We start from the raw sequence: 17,863 nt of genomic DNA, 5'->3' as shown, positions 1-17,863 counted from the left end.
GGTTTTGATTGAAAAGATGGGAGTGTATCCAATCTTACAAAATTAGATCATTGCGCTTTAAACACAGTATATCAAAACTTATTATTTTAATGGATGAACGCCCAACCACTTTATTTTTTTTGGGGGGGGGACTCCACAGTGTCGCTGTTATTGTAATGAGTTTAATTTTTGTTATCATTAAGCCTCTTTACACATTTTTGAAATTCCAACAAACCTAAGGATGCCTAAGCAAACTGTAGAACATGGAGCGTCAACATTGATTTTATTTTCATTCCAATTAAAAAAAAAACAAATATGTACTTTCAAAATGTTTTTTTAGTATATACTATGACCCATATAGCTAAGTCTCGACTTTACGCGCTTCGATTCCACGCGACTTTATGTCTAACGCGGTTTGGACATGGACCCCAATCGTTTTCATTGTATTTTAAATGGACATATTGTAGAAATTGCAGTGTGAGCAGACAAGAGGCAATTTCTACTTGTGACTACCTAACGGTGTGTTGTGCTTTTTCTCCTTCTGTGTTCCTCACTCCCGCCAACACGTGAATCTTCGTACGCAATTTCCCGATACACTTGTATATATGGCTCTGAATTTTTTTCCCCTTCCAAGACTTTCTAATAAGGCGCTTTCAGGGTTAACGCGATTTCCAAATTCTGGACCGCAAAGTCAGTGTAAAATAGAGGCTTAGCTGTATTTAAAACAAAAATTTCAAAACATTAGGCCACATATGCTCATTCACTCTGCACAATATTAGGCATGTCTCCAAAATCAACCAATGAATGTTGAAACAGATGCAAAAAAATAGATATAACATTTGATGTGAAATTGTGGTGAGTCACACCAATAAGCTACATAATACACTGTAGTAACCCTTTTGTGTATCCAGATGGCGCAGTCCTTCTCTATATGAGGCACTGTTGCCCTGTGTCTAACAGCCACCTCATGTGGTTCCAGCCCTGCCCTTCTTGTTGTGCTGCAGGGCAGAGGAGAAGAGAGGAGGTGTGTGCATTTGGAGAAGGGGCGGGTGAGTCAAACTGATACCTGATCTTAAGTCCAAAGGGGCAAGCAGAACTACAAACATCTGTAGCAACGTGCAGCTGGTCTCCCAAACTATCTTGTCAGGTTTATTTAAACCCGATTAGTGTTACTGGCAGTAGGTGTTTTACATCGTATTTGCAGAAGGTGAATAATTACTGCAGGAGGCACCCAGTAAGGGTGTGGTGCCTGAGAAGTGAGGCAACCGGCGCAATAACTGTGGCACAGCTTGTCACATATTAACATGTCATACAACTAAAGAGGAAGTGAAAGCCGGAAGGTCAGAAAAATAAGAACTCATCCTCACACGTGTGCTTGTTTAGAAACTATGATCTGATTTTTGTTTTAATTTTAAATTACAAGTCTACATAAGCAGAATGTGTCAGTTTGCGATATGTCGATTTTCAGAAGGACTGCAGACTGTATAGAGCCGAGTCTGCAGAACTTCCTGCTGTTTTTCCAGGCTCATGACACCTTCTCTCTATCTCGCAGTTCTAATACTGCAAAGGTAATGATGAACCAGCAAGAACCACATGTTGTTTCATTGCCTCTGACCTAAAATCACTTTCAGCCTGACCACACCTCCACTGTAGCTTTGATTCTTAAGTCTAAACAGCAATGCTCCAGCAAGCCTCAGAAATCCAATATTGCACTTTTCTAACTAACTCTTGTTTAACACATATCACCTCACACTGCCTGACGAAAAACAAGACGCCTGTGCTCATGGGTGGAGCCAATCAACTGTAGCGGTAAACTTTCTGTCCCTTTATGGAAGAAAGGTTTTGGAGCTTGTGCTTGTTATTTCCTGTCAAAAGGCATGAAAATAGCGCTCCTTCAATCGCTTTGTTTTCTTTGTCATGAGTTCACATAATACTGCATGTATTTAAGGGTTTGTGTGAACGCTGCTGTTGATATTTGGGGATAAGTAGACTGCATCCTCAGATTTAGCCCTGGTAAGCAACTTAATATTCTAGGGGAGGCTTGAGAACATTTAGTTATTTATCTTCTGAACTGCAAATTCTGCAAAACTGCAGAAATTGATTAATGGCATATGTCCCTAGAAATAGTCTTTGAGAAATACAGTGTCAAAATTGGAAATATGAAGGGTATTAAACAGCTCTGAGGGGGAAAAACAAATTTAGCATTACTTTGGTTAACAATTTATTTTCCGTGGCAGAGCACCAAACCAAATATGGTGTGCACATGCAAAACAAAGGACAATGAGTCAGTCAGTCTGGTTTCCTAGACTGGGATCAACAGTGTTTCGTCTTTGATAAAGGTTTGTGCAAATAAAACCAAGGAAAGGCATGTAAAGAAAACAAGTATTATGGAAGCGACAGGAAGTGAGAGGCAGAGATGATCCCAGCATGACATCATCCGACCGCATGAATCATGTGCTGCTCATAGGCCTGAGTCAAACCAAGCCGTCTGTAAGTGTCATATGTCTGCGAGCCTTGTGCTCAAACATTCACAGTACTATGCATCTATTTTGTTGAATTATTTTCAAGCAGTGCATATTTACTGCATGCATCATCTCTGGTTAGAGTAGACCTTTCACTGTTTTGAAAAAGTGCTATATTATGTGCAATCATTTTTTAAAAGTTTGTTTCAACACTGCCTTCATGGAAATATTGCTTAACCTCCTTGAGTAATATTTAGGTAGATCTTACATGCGCTTTCTCCCTGCGGGCCTCGAGAAGTTTGTCATGGTAGTGCTGAGCTACAGACGGGTCTACGTCGGTGAGCTTGGCTGATGGGTTCTGCAACATGGCCAGGGTCTTCAAAGGATCCCCTTCATCCAAGGCCTCATTGATCAGTCCGATGGCTGCAATTCCTACAAAACACAAGTGTTTTAAGATACTGAGAGAGAAAAATGTTTTGTGCAAATGCTATAGCCTTTTTATTACATAAAAATGATATCTCTAGGTTTATTACCGTATTTGCCGGTGTATAAGTCGACTCGGTGTATAAGTCGACCCCCTAAAATTCGACGGAAATTTACGATTTTATGATATATCCTTTGTATAAGTCGAGCTCAATTGTTGCATTATATTAAACTTCAAAATTCAATCAGAAATATGCGAAATTTATTGACGAAATGTGTTGAAATTCGCGAGTTTGTAGCGAGCGATCTATACGCCATTTTAAATATTATTTACTTCATGACCCTGTGATATTACGCGCCGAGAGAGACTAACAACAATGAACACTCTTAGAAACTGGTTTATTTTTAGTTAAGAAACAACAAATTATAATTATAAAGTGATTGCCGGTACATAGAGTTCAAAATTCGTCTTCATCGTCGCTATTTCCGAAAAGCTCGTTCCATTCGTTTTCGTTTAGTTTGTCGTCATAAAGGGCATCTTCTTGGTCTTCCCTATCCTCAGTTTCCTCCTCCTCTTCCCAGATAAGGTCGTCTTCTGTCCCATCGAGAGCGTTTGGCGAATATTTTCTAAGTGCCAACGGCTCTTGCGCCATAAAGAGTCCGCCTCGGCTGGTTCCCCGTGTCGGCCAGAACAAGTGAAAATTCGGCCTCTTCCCCTGGAAGTCCGGCCAAGTTTGGCGAATATTTTCTAAGTGCCAACGACTCAACCGCCGTAAAGTGTCCGCCTCGGCTGGTTCCCCATGTCGGCCACCACAAGTGAAAATTCAGCCTCTTCCCCTGGAAGTCTGGCCAAGTTTGGCAAATATTTTCAAAGTGCGAACGACTCAACCGCCGTAAAGTGTCCGCCTCGGCTGGTTCCCCGTGTCGGCCACCACAAGTGAAAATTCAGCCTCTTCCCCTGGAAGTCCGGCCAAGTTTGGCGAATATTTTCAAAGTGCGAACGACTCAACCGCCGTAAAGTGTCCGCCTCGGCTGGTTCACCGTGTCGGCCAGAACAAGTGAAAATTCGGCCTCTTCCCCTGGAAGTCCGGCCAAGTTTGGCGAATATTTTCTAAGTGCCAACGACTCAACCGCCGTAAAGTGTCCGCCTCGGCTGGTTCCTCCGGTCGGCCAGAACAAGTGAAAATTCTGCCTCTTCCCCTGGAAGTCTGGCCAAGTTTGGCGAATATTTTCTAAGTGCCAACGACATTCATTTAGACATGGCGATTGAATGTTTACGTACCGGTAGTTATTGTCGTTGCTTGACGCGCGATGACTCGCACATTCGCTCAATACCCAGTACTTCCCCCTAGCAGTCATTGTCGCTGCCTGGCTTTCGATGTCCGTTATTGAGGTGAGAATATTTGAAATTGTTGCTGAGGATGCGTGTTAATGCGACGAACGCTTTATAATGATTCAGTTTCTCGCTGTTTGATGAGCCTGACGGACGCACACCCACGCACAATGAGATGCAAGAGAAACGGCCTTGGTTACCATCACATTTGAAGCGATGAATACGAGGTTAAATTTTATGACTCAGTTTATAAGTCGAGGTCGATTTTTTTCGGTCGATTTTGGATCGAAAAAGGTCGACTAATACACCGGCAAATACGGTATTTCAAGTATTTGTGCCAATATGGGTACGTGTCTTACGTTCATGCTCCTCCTGTACGGACATGTTGACCTGATCAATACAAGCTTGTATGTCATTCCAGGTGAGATTATCACAGCCTTCCTCCCTGGCTGCTGCCTTAAGACGAATCAGCTCATCCATGTACCTAAGGCGCAATTAGTACAACAAGCACAATATTACATTGTGTAAACCCATCTGACAACCTTATTGATGCCTGTGTGCCTGTACTCACCTCTGTGCATATTCAGGCTCCACATTACTAAGCCCTGTGATGGAGCTGGACAGTTGTCTCCAGAGCGTGGCCCGGTCTCCAACGTCAATGGCCTCATTTATCAACACCACTGATGACAACATCTCAACTGCAACGAGTAGCTCTGGATGCGATAGAGAGTTCTGCAAAATAGATACCCAAAATGGTCCACGTTATTCATGTATCTTTCCCAAGATTAAGATCAAAGCTTAAAAGAAAAATTGATTTATTTATTTTCTAAAGCTTGGAATATATAAACTCACGTAAAAAATATTCTAACATTTTTAACATTTCAAGCACCAAGTGGCGCACTGAAGCGTTTCAAAGCCTTCTCTGCTATTCTAAACACTCTCAAAAGCGCAGACATGAGTGTACAAATTACAAGAAATTGTATTACTTTAATTCTGTGTTTTGTACTCATTTCATAGCTTGTATTGGCTGCACAATTTCCGGTCATTTGCGTTTTTTGGGGTTTTTTGGTCCAGATATCAGTTTCTACTGTATGTGTTACCATATCAATGTAAACTTCCCAGGGCAGCCAGAATCAAGATTGCTGGCCAATACCAAATAAGCATAGTCAAAATGGTTCGTCTTTTTTTTTTTTTTTTTAAACCAATGCAACCCAATCAGATTTCATGTTCAATAAGTACACAGCCAGGTTGCTAATAAAACTTTCCCTATAGAAGAATATTTGTCAAGGAGGCGTAGGCGGGCTAAGTAAAGAAAGGCCTTCATCTGAAATGCTCCACCCGCGACTGCAAGCACCAATAATATAATGGGAGTAGAATATAATCTTGATAAGGCACAGATGGGGAGTTATAAAGGGTTTTTACACTTCAACTGATTTTTCTCAGCATTGAACTTGGTTTGCAAGGTGGTGAACATTTTTTTTGTTTTTCTGGAGCCATCAATCCATTTTTTAGATGTTGCCCACATTGGGGCCACAGGTTAGTTAAATATGAGTGACATACAAGGGAAATAAAGATACACCACCGTAATAAAATACAACCAAATATTACTTTGTAAACCTGGAATTTATGTATGTATGCTGATTTGTGTACAGTAGCAGTGCCTGGAATTGAGTTTAAACGGGAAGTGAACACAAAATTTTCCATTGCAATAATATGTTCTGTACAGTCCAACTAGTCAAAACACAGCGTTTTGATTAATGTTTAATTTGTGGATTATGAATTAACTGCTCTTGCAGTTCTAAGGCAATTAGCAGCAAGGATACAGATCAACATGTTCCCATTGATCTCGTCTCCTCTACTGGCCAATAGTGTGCTGTAAAGTCATATGGGCACACAAAGCTGCGATGCACCGAATATATCAGCAATATTTGTTTTGATAAAAACCCACAATGCACCACGGCCCCAATAGGTGACGCGCGAAGTGGCGAGGGATTACTGTAATGGCTAACCCTAATTCAACTCAGGTGAGAGGCTAGTGATTACTGTCATGGTTTTGCTCTGTGTAATTGTGTGTGTTTTGTTGTGGGTACCTCTGGGCTTTGCTGTTGCAAGCTGGACAGCTCTCGCTGGTAAAGATTTGCAGCACTGGGATAGACTTCAGGAAGCTGAGCGTCAGGGTTCATCAGCTCCTCTACAGTATTCTCTGGTACACCTTCCCTAATGGCAAAGTTGATGCGCTCCACTGCCTTTAACACTACATCCAATAAACAAAAGCAAGGCATTACAAATTCTATTTGCGTAAAACAAGTCAATATTCTCTCAGTTCACATGTAAATAAAAGATCACTTGATAAAATGAGCACTTTCAGGGGTAATGCAAATAAATTCTGCTAAAAGACGGCCTTAAATAATTGAATGAGCTGATACGGAGAATCAGCACTCTAGGTTGCAACACCAAATCAATAACATTGCGTCCAAATAAACAGCCTTTTAGAGTAAATCTAATGGTGTTGTTTTAATCGAAGCTGCGGTGCAGGACCAATTGAAACACAGACGATGCCGGTCATATAATGACGGGAAGGAACTATAGGATGGAAACTTTTACCAGAACATCTGATACAATGTGGAAGAATTCCAATAATATTGTCTAAGTATGCGTGCGTTTGCTCGTTCGTTTGTTTGTTTGATGGGTGCACATACTCTTTATGTAGCTCTCTGCTAAGTCATTCGCCGCGTCCACACCAGTCTGCAGCTCATCCTTAGTCAGCGCTTGGCCTGGAGATGCCTGATACTTTAATGTGGAAGATGTCTATGAGATTACATTAGCAAAAAAAGACAAAGAATTTCAATAGACACAACATGCATCCTACTAGTTCTTTGTTCTCTCTGTCAGCCAGGAGTTGTTTCAGGTACCAGGCTTTGTTGTGGGCCAGCAGGTTCTGAATGCCCATAGCCATTAATGCCTCATATAATTTATTCTCATCCCCACTCAGCAAAGCCTGTTCAGCAGCACTTAAGGCATTATTCACTATTGGGGGGGAAAGAAAAAAAAAAGACATTGACATTTGACTACAGAACTTGTTGTACAGAACTTTCACAACAAGGAACTTGTTGTTGAGTCCAGACTGATCACTCACCATTAACTTTGTTAACATTGCCCTGGATTTCAGCCTGGGTGAGAAGCTCATCGTAGATATCTCTCTCAGCATCAATATTTTCCATTTGCTGTATGACCAGAACAACATATACATGTAATTAAACTCCAGTACTATATTTGTATAACATTAAATATGACGCGAGTTTGCTGTTATGACAAAACAATATACACAAACAGTTTATGGGCAAAAACAAAGTAAAAGTGGTAGTGCATTTATCATATTAATCATTGACTGGCATGCACTTCTTTGGTTCGATGTATGCCCTCCAGTATTGGTAAAATTAACCTTTTTTCCCTGAAACATTATGCACCCTACATTAATTTCTGCAGTTAGAGACAAAAATGTCAAAGAGATCATCATGGGTTGCACGCAGGACAATAAATGTTAGATTTCATGTTGTCAAGATGCTTTGTGTGTTGCCTCAGGCTACTTCACATTCAACTATGTGTTTATCCTCAATCACTTTTTATTCTCTCTGGAAAAAAGAGCTTCAGGTCACCATTCATATCAAGCCAAGTGAAACATCTGTACATCATTAACCACACACATCTTACCCGTTTGCGTGAACTGGCCACCTTCTCGCCTTTGGCATGGTATAATGTTTGATGATACTGGCGGGCAGAGTTGCGGTCCAGGTTGACCAGCATGGCATTGGGGTTTTGCATGGCGGCCATTGTGCCCTCTGGGACGCCCTGGTCGATAGCCTCGTTAATGGCGATCACAGCAGCATGTACTGAGGGCAAAAAGGGACGCCTGATGAGAAAGTGGCTCGCATGAATCAGAAAAAGGCTTTCATCTAATTTGGTTTATTAAAGATCATAAATATAAACAACAAATATTATTGATCAGCACTCTCTTTTTCTGTATGGCCTCTAAAAAAAAGCGCGGCGCAATTATTTCAGCACTGTCATCGCATTCACATTGTTGTTTTTAATAGCTTCCCTGCGGGCACACAGTAAAACTAATGACCCTTAGGAATGCAATATTTGAAATATATTACAGCAAATATCCTGCTTATGTATTTTGTTGTCATAGAATGGCAGTCAATGAGTATTAAAAAGAACAATAGTATTAAATCAGATCAGGCTACAAATAAAGGTAGGAAACATCTTCTTTCAATATATAAGTAAACTGAGGCGATAATGGCATTTATGGGGTTAATGGGGAACCCCCCCCCTTGACATCTGAGCAACTCTCACATGCAGCTTCATCTACTGAGAGCTCATTGGCCAGGATTCCACCAATCTTGCTGAAGGCGGGCATCTGGATCCCATACTTTTCCAGCTCACTCTTCATGTTGTTGATCTCCTCCTCTGGGAAAGAGTAGACACAGCAGAAGTAAGAGACCATGACGGTAGGGAAAAGAGAGAGGCAAAAGCACATGGGCCCTGCTAGGGAGCTGGGAGACTAAGACAGAGTGTCCCTGGCTTACGTGTGGTAAAGTGCATTCTGGCTCTGGCTTTGGGACGGAGCAAAGCAGTAAGTCCACACACAGGAAAAAGTGCTCACAATTACTAATGACTTTCACATTTCCAGAAGCTCCTGCGCACCACAGTTGGCTGGAAAACATTCAACCCTAACCTTGCGCAGTGTGCACATACATTCAGCGTATGCATGTTAACTTTGTCGATGTGGCTAAGTTCACAGAATCGCAGACAAAAGGAGGCTTGTTTGCAGGTTCACAGTCTTACCAGTGAAATCTACTTTCCCATAGAGATCCTGAATCTGCGGCGCAAGGCCCAGCTTAAACAGGTACAGGCTGTAAAACAAAGATGAAACATTAAAATAGTGTCTACAAGACTTAGTATCTTTTCATTTTTTGTATTATTACAAAAACATGGAGCACAGCAGCCATCTCCTCGCTATGGCAACATGGTTTAGTGATCTGATCTATGTTACTCATGTGGTAGCAATAACGTAATTGTTCAAAGTTCCATGCATTGGTTGCACAAACTCTTTTACATACTTAATAATGAGACAATATTTATTACTGACCATGAAGACTGGTATACAATAATAACATGTTCAATCGCAATTTCAATTTTAAAGGACATGTATCATGGAAAATTGACTTTTTTTGCTTTTAAAATCATTTTCTTGTGTATCTGGAGTATCCAGGAGTGTATAAAATTGAAATATATCCCTCCAGCGGCTGCAGAGATACTGTTATGATAGTTTTGGGAGGCTATTTTTTACTCAGTTCAGTTTTCTATTGTTTTCTATGTTCAGATTTCTCTGTTTTTCTTATCTATTACATCACATCCGTTGAAGCGAGACAAACCAAACAAGGTAATGGGTGTTGCCAAATGAAAATCCGAGTAATAAACATGGCAGATTCTCGATTTTTTTTTTGGGCCAATGCAAACTTTTTTGGTAGAGAAAAGAAACACTGATTACCGATTAATCAGCCGATTAATTTATAGTTTATTGCATATAGTTATTTAGGTGTGATTGTGAGTGTGAATGGGTGTTTGTCTGTGTCTTAATTTAAAAAGTGTATATTGCAAAAAATAAAATTTTTCTTCTCCAATGCATTTAAATGGGTATCAAATGTTGTGGGGGGAAAAAAAAAAAACTTTCCTTTTCAGTTCCCAGAATACATTGCGTGGCGCAATGCATTTAAATAATTAAGTTGAGAACATTTGTGCTTGTCATGTGTGTTTTGTATTACCAGTAATAGAATGTGTATCATATTTAACTCATTTGTTCACTTTAGGCCCTATTCCGAATGCGTATGCCCCACAGCCTAACTGATCAATCAGACATGAATTTGAAATAGCAACTGTAAGAAGATTCAGAAACTGAGTACCTTAGTGCATGTATGCAGTAAATGCAACGTGGCATGTTCTTTCTGTCATATATGTCTGTTGTCTCGGGGTAGAAGATCTGAAACAAGAACAATTCATGCTGTAGTGCAATTATAAAAGCACGTCACCATTATGCAGGAGGCGTCCTGCTAGATTTTAATGTGTTCAATTCCATATCAGAGTCATTTGATGAGCAGGTAACAGAACAAGTGAAACTAAAAATGAGAATAATAGACCATTTGGTGTATTGCTCAAGTATACTTCAACAGAATAGGTACTGCGACTGGTCACAAAGGAACAGTTACCAAAGCTTAAAACCATCTAAGTGTCAAAAGCTATATGTGATACCATGCATCCATTTTCGGAACCACTTTATTCTCACGATGCACATGGGTGTGCTGGAGCTGTGTTTGGGAAGTAGGCGGGGCACATCCTGATCTGGCTGCCAACCGATCGCAGGGCACACAGACAAACAAACATCCACCCACACACACAATCACACCTACAGACAATTTGGAGTGCTCAATCGGCCTACCATGCATGTTTTGGGAATATGGGAGGAAACCCACGCAGGCATGAGAACAACTCCACAGAGGAAGGTCAAAGCCCAGAATCAAACCTACGGACATTTGCACTGTGAGACGGGCGTGCCAAGCAGTGCGCTGATACGTGATACTAGTTATCAAAATATTACTAAAAGCTTTAATTGTTCTTCAGAATATGACATCTGACCAAATCTCTGCTCATCGAAGTATGAAGGACTAATGTATTTTTGGAGGCTGCAATCCAATACATAATTGTACAAGCATAAAAAGCTCAACTACTAAACTTCATGGGTACCTACGCAATGGCACAGCTCCTCTGGACCACATTATTCTGCGCAATATATGACATTAAAAAATAAACATTCTGAGAGATTTTCACATCTTTAAGTACAGCAGCCGAGCTTATACTGGATGATGTGTTTGTCTTCTGTTTGGTTTTCTTTGTTACTAAGTAGTTCATGTTAGTAAAAAGGTGCTAGGCTATATCATCATTATTATTATCATTGTTATTATTATTATTATTATTATTTAGTCATTTGAAATTTGTCCTGCTATTGCATGGCAATTAGGTCAGTCCAGGATGTACAGCAAAAAAATTTGATTTTCATTCACTCAACTAGGTGTGAGTGTGAGTGCGTATGGTTGTTTGTCTCTGTGTGCCCTGCGATTGGCTGGCAACCGGTTCAGGGTGTCCCCCGCCTACTGCCCGATGACGGCTGGGATAGGCTCCAGCACGCCCGCGACCCCCGTGGGGACTAAGCGGTACAGAAAATGGATGGATGGATTCACTCGACTAAATACAGTGATCCCTCCCTACTTCGCGTTTCGTTTATCGCGGCTTCACTACATCGCAGATTTTTTTTCCAAATTTAAAAAAACATTTAAAAGTCAAAATAAAACTTCTAAATTGAGGAAACGTGTGTCTAATCTTTAGGACAATGTAGTATTGCTCCAAATGTTCCTTTACCGTAATTTCCGGGCTATAAGTCGCGTTTTTTTTTCATAGTTTGGGTGGGGGGGGCGACTTATACTCAGGAGCGACTTATATATGTTTTTTTTCACAAATTTTTACTTGATCATTAAGACATCACTTACTTACAAGTATAGTTGACCACTTCCCATGTTATTTTTAGTATAGTTGATCACTTCACATGCTTTTATATCTTTATCTTGAACATATTCAAAACATAAAAAATAGAGAAAACATCAAATAAAGCAATTAACACTTTAAAGCACCATATCCAAGTCCACTGTCTGCTGTATGTACACTTGCTCCATTTTTGCTCGTCTTATATTTATTATTATTATTTATTATTATTTGTTTATTTATCATTTATTCAACACTCTTATTTTTTCATTGTTTGTGCCTTCTTGGGGTTTTTTGTGTTGTTTGTATGCATATGTGTACTATCTCACCGAGGGATAGTGGGAACGTAATTTCAATCTCTTTGTGTGTCTTAGTATATGAAAAAAAATCGACGATAAAGCAGACTTTGACTTTGATAAAACAACCAAATAAACAAAACAAAAAACTACATCTGAAAAAAATTATATTTTCAGACGAAACTGGATGAGGGAGCTCTAAATTTCACCGTTGGCCGTGACTCATCAACTGGGTGGGCTTAAGAAAAATGGCACCAAAAAGAAACTCATATTTTGCAGGTTACAAACTTCAAGTTGTAATATATGCAGCTGAAAACAGTAATCGAGCAGCAGAAACAAAGTTTGGAGAACCGTGATGTACCAATGGATTACCATTTCAAGTGACGTCAGTGGCACGGCGCGGCGCGGTGCGGCGCGGCGGTTGTTTACATAAAGGACAAACGTACCCACGTAAGGACTATCGGTGTCATTAGCGGTGATCATTTCTAAGTGACACGGAGGACAAAGAGTTTGAAGGAATTAAAGATTTGGAGTGACATAGAAGGTTTGAAAAACTATTATGGCTTTTACGCCGGTCCTACTCTACTGAGTCTGGGGCCGGCGCTCCGCCGAGTGGCTGTCCGCGAACGGTGCATGGGGCTCGGACATGGCCATTACGAACGCCCGGTCCTATGCCATGGAGCTCTCTTGTCTGGAAGTCCACGCCGCCACACACTTGGAAGTTTGTTTTGTTTAATAAAGAGTCGTTTACCAAACCCACGTCTATCCTTGTACTTTGTTAACGCTACAATATAGTTATATACTAGATCTGTGGAATAAAGACGAGGCTGACGTCAGGGCGCACGCGCAGCGACGTTGACAAAGGACGAGGAATTTGATCGATGGATTTAATGGATTTAAAGTGCACGGATGGTTTGATAATATTATTGGCTTATATTATAGTTATTTGAAATATAGTTTATCTATCGTTATATGAGCCTGTGGAACATTTTGAAGTGCAAGCGCCCTCAGCCGCGCGCACCCATTGTTGACAAAGAACGATCGATGGATTTAATGAATTGGAGCGACACCGATGGTTTTATAAACATGTTATTCATGTAATAGTTGTCCTTAATCACTCTATATGTTACGTCAGGCCCGTTCTCAGCTCTTTGTTTGTGTTTGTCACGTTAGCATACCTATCGTTTAGCCTGTTGTTGCTATTTAATGAATTGGAGTGACACCGATGGTTTTATAAACATGTTATTCATGTAATAGTTGTCCTTAATCACTCTATATGTTACGTCAGGCCCGTTCTCAGCTCTTTGTTTGTGTTTGTCACATTAGCATACCTATCGTTTAGCCTGTTGTTGCTATCGTTTAGCCTGTTGTTGCTCGTTCATGACTGTTTTTGGTGTGGGATTTTGTCGAATAAATTGCCCCCAAAATGCGACTTATACTCCGGAGCGACATATATGTTTTTTTTCACTTTTTGGGGCATTTTATGGCTGGTGCGACTTATACTCCGGAGCGATTTACAGTCCGGAAAATACGGTACATTCTGTTAGAAGTCCGTTTTCGCGTGTTAGCAGGATCACGAATTAGCATCTTTCCGCTAACTCGTTAGCCTGCCCAGTACTTCTTGTTGGTGACCGTACTTCGCGGATTTCACATATCGCGGGTGGTTTTTGGAACCAATTATCCACAATAAACGGGGGATTACTGTGTCTATTGCATAATTTGAGGTGGAATTTGCATAGGTAACAAAAATATATTGCCATGCTCACCTTTGGAAGGCCTTTCTCAGACATGGCATTGAGCCACTGGATGACATTATCAGTGTGTCTGAAATGGAGCCCTGTGGCCTGTGAGAGACGGAGGGGAAAAGAGTTGAGATTATAATGATAATCAGAAACGGCGTTGTCAAAGGCATTTTCAACAGTTTAGTTCAATCAATACGTTGTCAAATCAACACATGCAGGTGGGGACTGCCCAATATTTGCAATTTGTGGAATCAATATGAAATTGACCAAATTTGGTCATAGGAGGTTTGTAGGCAAAAGGTCATAAAAACCTTCAAGAACAATTAGGGCAGGTTCAACAATACTTGCATGTTCATTCATAGGAGTAAGAGCAAAAGTTCAGCATCATTACATGATTCATCGCTTCAATCACTTTTCTGCATACAGCATTCAGCATCTTGATGAATTATTTACGCTGCATTGTCATACTCTCTGGAAACGTTTCAGCGTGATTAATAAACTTTGATGTATCATACCCTTAATAACAGGAACAATATTTGTTCCTGTGTATGTCATTTATTGAAACATTTTAGGTTACAAACGGACTTACTGAACCAATTAAGTTTGTAACTTGATGTTTCACTGTACAGAATATCATAGTGTGGTAATGTGTGTCCTTCTGTTCAGTCCCTATATGCTTAAAGTCAAATTCTTCAGAACTATGCAGCTGATGACACCAGTTAAATTAAAGTGTTGTGTCACTGTCTAAAAGAAATGAATGACTAGTTGAACCAACATTTCCTTTGGCTTTTGTGTTTTGAACTTCTGACTGGGCTTTTACCAAAGAGCATCAAACTGCCGCAGCTCATTCAGAACACTGCAGCTCATGCTACTGGTCTATAAATCACGGTTTGGAATACAATCAAGAAATGGTGTTGGAACACAAGCCTCTTTGGTCAATTAGTCGAGCCCCTGACCTCACAGCAAACATGGTAGCATAATTTAGCTGTTCTGCAGCACAAAACACACAAATGGAACAAGTTGCCAACAGAAGTGACGTAAGCCCCAAGTGTGAATGCTTTAACATCCAGGTTTAAAACTATGCTCTTTTCCCATACAAATGATTAAAGTCTTTCAAAGCATTTTTCATGTTCGCTTGCACTGTACGTCCTGTTAGTAATTTTAGGGAGCTACTTTTATTCCTTTACTTTGGTTTTCAATGTCTTGAACTCCTTTGTTTTGTAAATGCTTTTAAATGATGTACTTTTATTTGTGTGAAGCATATTGAGTTAGCTTGTGTAGGAAAATGTAAATAAAGGTGTTTTGAATCGTCTGTCAGTAGATTATTGTCTGCATGTAAAGCTGGTTAGGGTCAGGGGTGAACATTTTTCACAACCTTTATGAATACCAAATTTGCTGAAATACACAAGTTGCCATCACCTTGTAACGAGTCTGCTCACGATCATAGATCTTCTTAAGGGAGACGGTGCGTGGTGCAAAGAAGTTGCCAAGTTTGGCCAGATAAACTCCATTCCGCAGACCCTCCTCCAGCTCAGTGGTTGGAGGTAACTCTTCATCCAAACAGGCCTCCATCCATCTGCAAGTTCAACATTAGATCCACGTCAGTCATTTCTTTTAGAGTGTCTGTTTGACTTAATTATTGCTAAGAAGCTTTTATCACAAATTATTAAATGACATTTTTAGCCAGAAGAAAAAAAACCACAAGTTCCACAAAGACCATTCCGTTGAAGTTGAGATGCCTTTTTTATTGAAATTCATAGCTCATTCCATTCCAAAAGTGCCTTCGTTTTAACACAAATAACCCAGTCCGGTTTAGCATCTCAAATAGAGTTCTCATTATTCCTCATGTGTCACATTTCATTTCTTTTAGGTCATATAATGTGAAACTACATTCTTGCCCTGTGTTAGGCCTTAGCCATCAGGGAGACCTGGTGAGCTCTGCTACATGGATCCTCCTGGTGTGACTGAATTCCACAGATTCATGTCTTCAGCGCCTGGTAACTTGTACAAATGGGTAGTGTAGCTAAATGTACTTCCTTTGAGCAGAAGAAATACATTTTAGCTCAATAGAATATGCTTATAAATATTTCTATTAATGTGTTTGCATGTAACTTATGTGTAACTTTTAAAAGAAGCTTTAACAAATAATTGTATCGGCATATTTTTTATTTGAACATGAAGAATCTCTGGGTTCACAAGTCACCTGCTTTGACAGTTTTTTTTGGGCGTGGCAACATATTGTTACATTCAAATGAGTGTGATGAAATCAAGTAGTTACGTAAACAAGCTGAAACATGAAAATGTGTCATGTTGGTCTATGACTACAACAGATTAAGAAAATTAGTATTAGTGACTCAGCAGTTCACCTTGGTCCTTTGGAACGTTGAAATGACACCCAGCACAAATTGCTGATTCAATGTCTTTTTTTTTTTAGACAAGCTTGCAGTAAGTTAAAAGGCACTAATTACTTTGCCCACACTATACTAACACTTGAGAAACTGTAATTAAGCGTTTCAATGACAAAGTTGAAAGCTTAAGGAATCATTGATAGTCATTTTTTGCAACTCTGTGTTGAAGTGGAAGACATGGCGGATGTCAAATGCCTATCTTAAACAGGTTCTGCTTAGCTCAGCTCTACTTGCTTCACTTTTTCAGTCTTTGGTTTGCCTTTTAGCGCAGAGAACTGCAAAATAAGTGCTACATTGAATAGATCTTCCGGAACAAGCCAGTTATGACAAACGAGAACAATGTAAAAGTACGATGGTCTTAGCATATCTTTGTTAACCACACTCAAGAGACTCATTTTAGCCAAGAGGTCAAGAAAACTTTCTCGGACTAAATGCAAAACTATAAGTGCTCTAAAAAAGAAAAGAAAAAAAACCACTGCCGTCTGAATAAATCTAAAGAATTATTTCAGGACAGACTTATTGAACAAAAAAATGAGACGACTTGGCCATCTAGTTTTGGTGATCAAGACAAATTAGCATTGCTTGCTCTGTCGGCTGCACATGAAAGGTTTGTGTTAAGCCTGTCAGGAGACAGGCACGATACAATGTACCGTTAAAATAAGATTAGCGGCAAGGAAGAAACTATGTTGTACCGTTAAGATAAGGAAGAAAGGACATTCAGATTGGTCACAGCAAAGTCCTCTAATCACACAAAGAATAACATTCCAAACTTCTTAGCCAAGTAAAATTCACATTTACACTTTCAAACATTACTCCTGTCACCGATGTTCAATTTGAATTATTTACATTAAGACCTTCTTGTATCAGATCTGATTAGGAAAGCCTTGAGATTATCTTGGCTGGCAAGGAAACTCAGAGGGAGGGCAGACAGAGTGAGGTCACACTTGGCCTTTTAGAAATAGGCACATGCAGTCTCACGGTTTTCATGCTGCTAAGAAAACACTCCCACTTATTCACAACTAGGGTCTTTGTCAAGCAACGGTATGGTTGGAACATTTAATAATCATTTACAACTTCTACACCTCACGCTTACCTATTTACGGAACCAAAGCTATGTATACATACCTTAGTGATTTACTCTATTTGAGTCTAGTCACAATCTTAAAAACATTACACTTTAAATCATTTGAGATACTTGGACCTCATACACATACACGGCTACACACCAACATGTCTCTCTGCAGCCAGCGCCCTCTCAGCTGAAACAACTAGAGATGTTGGGACACAGGCTTTCTATTGAAGTTGGGGTGGCTGTCCCGTAGTGCCAAGGCTAGGCCTGCCAGACAGGAACAAACTCCCCCTTTCACGATGCACTGGAGCAGTGAAAGGCTAATGGCTCCTTTATCAGGCGACACACCCTTTCCAGCCTCACACAAACACAGACACACCCACCTCTAAATCTGTAAGACAGCAGCTATAATTGAGATTTTTGAAAGCTGGTGAGTGGTTTTAACAATTGTGGAAAGTAGCCAAAATGCATTTGAAGTTTTAATTAGTAACATGCAAGTCTCAACAAATAGGAATAGTACACTAAACAGTAGTTCAAACTTTTGAAGAGTCTAAA

The 17,863-nt window shown here is 40.1% G+C and overlaps 1 protein-coding gene across 1 annotated transcript in view; it reads right to left on the bottom strand.

The window, feature by feature from the left end:
- The window catches only part of iqgap1 (IQ motif containing GTPase activating protein 1), a 43,290-nt gene that overhangs the window by 15,664 nt on the left and 9,763 nt on the right, over positions 1 to 17,863 (bottom strand). Inside the window, exons 3-15 of the mRNA XM_088372282.1 lie at positions 15,251 to 15,407; positions 13,856 to 13,933; positions 10,164 to 10,240; positions 9,046 to 9,113; positions 8,554 to 8,667; positions 7,909 to 8,087; positions 7,334 to 7,421; positions 7,067 to 7,224; positions 6,897 to 6,987; positions 6,288 to 6,451; positions 4,769 to 4,929; positions 4,557 to 4,681; positions 2,710 to 2,873 (exon numbers count right to left, since the gene is read on the bottom strand). Of these exons, the coding sequence (XP_088228408.1) occupies positions 2,710 to 2,873; positions 4,557 to 4,681; positions 4,769 to 4,929; positions 6,288 to 6,451; positions 6,897 to 6,987; positions 7,067 to 7,224; positions 7,334 to 7,421; positions 7,909 to 8,087; positions 8,554 to 8,667; positions 9,046 to 9,113; positions 10,164 to 10,240; positions 13,856 to 13,933; positions 15,251 to 15,407 (1,624 nt within the window). The remainder of the gene's footprint in view (positions 1 to 2,709; positions 2,874 to 4,556; positions 4,682 to 4,768; positions 4,930 to 6,287; positions 6,452 to 6,896; positions 6,988 to 7,066; positions 7,225 to 7,333; positions 7,422 to 7,908; positions 8,088 to 8,553; positions 8,668 to 9,045; positions 9,114 to 10,163; positions 10,241 to 13,855; positions 13,934 to 15,250; positions 15,408 to 17,863) is intronic.

The sequence above is a fragment of the Syngnathus floridae genome, chromosome 3 (assembly GCF_059516105.1).
Source record: "Syngnathus floridae isolate MCC-2025c chromosome 3, RoL_Sflo_1.0, whole genome shotgun sequence".
Lineage (NCBI taxonomy): Eukaryota > Metazoa > Chordata > Actinopteri > Syngnathiformes > Syngnathidae > Syngnathus > Syngnathus floridae.
The sequence above is the reverse complement of the archived record's forward strand: the minus strand, read 5'-3'. Positions and strand labels throughout refer to the sequence as shown.